Source organism: Guillardia theta (assembly GCF_000315625.1).
Source record: "Guillardia theta CCMP2712 unplaced genomic scaffold GUITHscaffold_483, whole genome shotgun sequence".
NCBI lineage: Eukaryota > Cryptophyceae > Pyrenomonadales > Geminigeraceae > Guillardia > Guillardia theta.
This window is the reverse complement of record NW_005434213.1, coordinates 2,237-6,906: the sequence shown is the minus strand read 5'-3', so window position 1 is coordinate 6,906 and position 4,670 is coordinate 2,237. Positions and strand designations below refer to the sequence as shown.

Here is a 4,670-nt window from a genome sequence, read left to right as displayed (position 1 = left end):
CGCACGTCACGATCAAGGGCAAGGACGCGGAGGAAGCGTTCACAACGAGCAACTACAACATCACGACGACAGCCAAGGAGGAGTGGCTCAACGTGACAGACCCGGAGAGGAGGCGGAGGCTGTCGGACGGGACGCGGGTGATCCGAGGGATGGAGGAGCTGAAGGCGCTGGACACGGCGATCAAGGCGGGGCTACAGGAGGCAGAGCTGATCGCGCTGCAGCTCTACACAGGTAAGAGAGAGAGATAGCGAGAGAGGGAGAAGGAGCATGGGGGAGGAGAGAGGAGCAAGGGGAGCGTGAGATGGCTGACAAGAGGGTTGCTATGACAGGGCCGATGTACTTCAAGTACAACTCTGTTCTTCGAGCTCCCAACGAGCTCCTCCGAGACTCGAACAAGGTCCCCAACAAGTACACGACGACCATCCACTGCATCGTCAGCGGCATCGTCAAGCTGTCTCGTCACACGCCTCTGCCGGAGGGGCTGCGGGTGTGGAGGGGGCTGAAGGGGATGAGGCTGCCGGAGAGCTTCCTCAACGTGGACGAGCTCGGGGTGTCCGGAGGAGTCGAGTACGGGCTGCTGAGCACGACGACGGACGTCAGGACGGCGATGCAGTACGCCGGGGAGGAGGGAGAGTCGATGGTGTTCGAGATCAGCTGCGGGGCGATCGACCGGGGGGCGAGCTTGACGTTTGTATCTCAGTATCCGGGGGAGGGGGAGATGTTGTATCCGCCGCTGTCGTACCTGGAGGTGGTGAAGACGCCGCGGTACAGGGAGGTAGAGGGGAGGCGGGTGAAGGTGCTGGAGCTGAAGATCAACGCGAACACGATGAGCTTGACGATCGAGGACTTTGTGGGGAAGAGGAAGCAGCTGTACGTAGGGCTGATGGAGAACCTGGCGAGGGAGGTAGAGCGAGACGTGAGGGGGTGGGAGGGGAGGATCCAGGAGCGGCTCAGGACAGCACCATTCGACTCTTTTAGACAGAACCATCCGGGTCTTGTGAGGTCGATCGTGAGGGAGTGCTGGGGGCTGGTGGAGGCGAGCAGGGGGAGGGAGTCGGGCTGGTACAACGACGAGTCAAGATACAAGGAGGCGATCGAGCTGTCGAACCGAGTCAAGGACATGGCGATCAACAAGCTCAGGCACTGGATCGAAGACACCCAGGGAGACCTTAAATGTGTAGCCCTTGCAGGCGAGCCGATGCAGTCAGTGTACTGGAAGACGATGGCGGGTCTGATGTACGAGATTAGCTCGCGGACTCCAGCAGGCGATGACGGCAGACGAGAGCAGAGCAAGAGGCTGTGCGGGATGTACGGCTTGTCGATGTCAAGGTCGGACAAGCACGGGGAGCCGCCGACAGTGACGGCGGTGGTACGAGGACAGGGGGAGCTGATCGGGCTGCTGAAGGCGGGCGGATACGACATGGACGAGCGGATGAAGGACGGGAGGACAGGGCTGCATGTAGCGGGGATGCTGGGGAGGGCGGGGAGCGTGAGGGAGCTGATACACGCAGGAGCAGAGGTAGGAGCGAAGGACAGGGCAGAGGAGACGATGGTGCACTGGGCGGCGGAGTATGGGCATGTGGAGGTGCTGAAGACGGTAGAGGAAGAATGCGGGAAAGAGACTCTGAGGACCTTGATGATGGAGAAGGACAATGCCGGCAGGACATGCGCGCACTTGGCGAGTTATAGAGGGCACTTGGAGGTAGTGCGGTATGCTGTAGAGACATGCGGGGAGGAGGTGCTGAGGGAGAAGGACAAGGAAGGCTACACATGCGCGCACATGGCGAGCCATGGAGGGCACTTGGAGGTAGTGCGGTATGCTGCAGAGACATGCGGGGAGGAGATGCTGAGGGAGAAGGCCAATGACGGCAGGACATGCGCGCACTGGGCGAGTGAGGGAGGGCACATGGAGGTGCTGCGGTATGCTGCAGAGACATGCGGGGAGGAGGTGCTGAGGGAGAAGGCCATGCATTGCATGACATGCGCGCACTTTGCGAGTCATGGAGGGCACTTAGAGGTAGTGCGGTATGCTGCAGAGACATGCGGGGAGGAGGTGCTGAGGGAGAAGGACGAAGACGGCAGGACATGCGCGCACTTTGCAAGTGCTGGAGGGCACTTGGAGGTGCTGCGGTATGTTGGGGAGACATGCGGGGAGGAGGTGCTGAGGGAGAAGGACAAGGAAGGCTACACATGCGCGTATGTGGCGAGTTATAGAGGGCACTTGGAGGTAGTGCGGTATGCTGTAGAGGCATGCGGGGAGGAGGTGCTGAGGGAGAAGGACCAGTACGGCATCACATGCGCGCACTTGGCGAGTCAGGGAGGGCACTTGGAGGTGCTGCGGTATGTTGCAGAGACATGCGGGGAGGAGCTGCTGAGGCAGAAGACCATAGACGGCCAGACATGCGCGCTCTTGGCGAGTGCAGGTGGGCACTTGGAGGTAGTGCGGTATGCTGTAGAGACATGCGGGGAGGAGGTGCTGAGGGAGACGGTCAACAACGGCAGGAGAAGGCCAATGACGGCGGGACATGCGCGCACTTTGCTAGCTAGGGAGGTTACTTAGAGGTAGTGCGGTATGCTGCAGAGACATGCGGGGAGGAGCTGCTCAGCGAGAAGACCGATTTCGACATGACATGCGCGCACTTGGCGAGTCATCTGGAGATGCTGTTGTACTTGGCGGAGACATGCGAGGAGGAGCTGCTGAGGGAGAAGGACGAGTATGGCAGGACATGCGCGCACTATGCGAGTGAGGGAGGGCACCTGGAGGTGCTGCGGTACCTTGCAGAGACATGCGGGGAGGAGGTCTGAGCGAGAAGGACAACGACGGCAAAACATGCTTGACTTTGGCGATTAAGTCAGAGGTTAAGGATTATCTTACAAGTTAAGGTATGGACTAAGACTGAGCCAACAAGCTGCAGCCATAGAAATCGCTCTCATATCTATCAGAGCCCTAGTAAAAGCGAGCTGACCTCAAGACTGCACCTACCCCAGCTAAGGGACAGCACTCCAAGTCAGGCAAACGACTCTCAAAGCGCTTGATGCATACAACGACTAGATGTGCTCGGGAGGATGACCCCTGGTGCCTGAGAGAGACTAGCAAGTACGGGTGGCTCCCCTCACTGCTGGTAGGACGAGGAGTAAAGTAAGGATGAAGAAGATAGAGAAGCAGGAAATAGAAGTCTCTAAGTTTACTAGGAGGTAAACTACGCACAACCACCACACTCACTGTGCATGCAAGTGGGGGAAATTCAGGAGGCCGTCCGCACGAGATGCATCCGCCTATATAGGGAATATCCGGCAGAGTATCCGACGAGTATCCGTGGTTCCGGATCCTCATGGATACAACAAGGAGCAGAAGCTTGCGAGGAGCGAGAGCTGGCACGAGGCGAGTGAGCTCGAGCAGCAAGGAGCAGTAGCGCTAGTCCTTCCCTCAGGCTGTACAAGGGCAAGACTCGACGCAGGACAAGAAGAAGTCCTTCCCTCAGGCTGTACAAGACGAAGAAGCGCAAGCGCCAGCAGCAACACCAGCAGCCAAGCTCTGGCGACTACTGCCTGGTGACTGAGTACGCTTGCCAGGGCTCTCTCGAGAGGACCTTGCGCAGCTTCGCAGAGGAGGAGGAGACGATGGGCGAGCTGGTGCAGCTGGAGGTGGCGAGGCAGATCTGCGACGGGATGGAGCAGCTGTCGCTGCACGATGTTGTACACCGGGAGCTGGCGGCGAGGAGCGTGCTTGTGTGGAGTCTGCAAGGGCAGGATCACCTCGGGGTGAGAGTCAAGGTAGCCGACTACGGGCGATGGATCATGGGCTCGCGCGGTGACGGAGTGAGTCGGGTAGGGAGCGAGAGCTCGGCAGGCTCGAGGGCTGGACGGGCGCGATGGATGGCGCCGGAGAGCTTGCTGAGACATCGCTACTCGGAGAAGAGCGACGTGTGGGCGTTCGGGGTGACGCTGTGGGAGGTCTGGACTTACGGCAAAGTCCCTTACTGGGCCATCACCGACGATGAGCTTGTAGGACCCAAGGTTGTGGACGGGGAGCGACTAGCGGCTCCTGCTGCATGCCCTCCAGCAGTGTATGCCATCATGCGAGAGTGCTGGCGGGAGAAGATCAAGGAGCGGCCGAGCTTCAGCGAGCTGCGGAAGAAGCTTCAGCAGCGATACGATGATGCCGTCGGAGAGCGCGGGCAGCCATGCGTCGTCTGCATGGATCGAAGAGCTGAATGGGCGCTGATCCCCTGTGGTCACAAGTGTCTGTGCGAGGACTGCAAGGAGGCAGCGACGTCTAGGTCATGCCCGATGTGTCGCTCGAGCGGGACGAGCATGTGCAGGATCTACTCGTGACTAGGGAGACATGCGAGGAGACTGGTCTAGGCCTCTCATCGCTTGTGCTTGCACTAGTGAGCCATCTACTGCCGTATGACTCGGATAGCACATGTCTTGTACAGCCCCGCAGCTTTCATCCTCTACTCACCGGAGTCCCTCCTCGGGCCCGGGACGGGAGTAGCTGAAGCACCGGGCCGCGGCCCCGGGGCCTCGGGGCCAGGCCCGGTCACTGAGGGCACTCAGTGTCAGGGTGTATTGCTCGAATGAAGAAAAGATTGACCTCTCTTGATGGGAGGGGGGTAGAGGGTACATGAAGGAGAGGGACGAGAGGGGTAGGTGGTCTGAGAGTGATG

General features: G+C 59.7%; 2 protein-coding genes across 2 annotated transcripts; both read left to right on the top strand.

The window, feature by feature from the left end:
• Positions 1-1,321: 1,321 nt before the first annotated feature.
• GUITHDRAFT_83540 (hypothetical protein) lies at positions 1,322-2,805 on the top strand (the record flags this gene model as incomplete). The annotated part of the gene is made up of 2 exons (XM_005817892.1): positions 1,322-2,473; positions 2,692-2,805. 2 exons carry the CDS (start codon positions 1,322-1,324, stop codon positions 2,803-2,805), a joined length of 1,266 nt encoding a protein of 421 aa, XP_005817949.1.
• A 741-nt stretch (positions 2,806-3,546) lies between these two features.
• Positions 3,547-4,149, top strand: GUITHDRAFT_40416 (hypothetical protein; the record flags this gene model as incomplete). The annotated part of the gene is made up of 1 exon (XM_005817891.1): positions 3,547-4,149. A coding segment is annotated over one exon (603 nt), but the record flags the coding sequence as incomplete, so codon positions are not given.
• Positions 4,150-4,670: the final 521 nt, after the last annotated feature.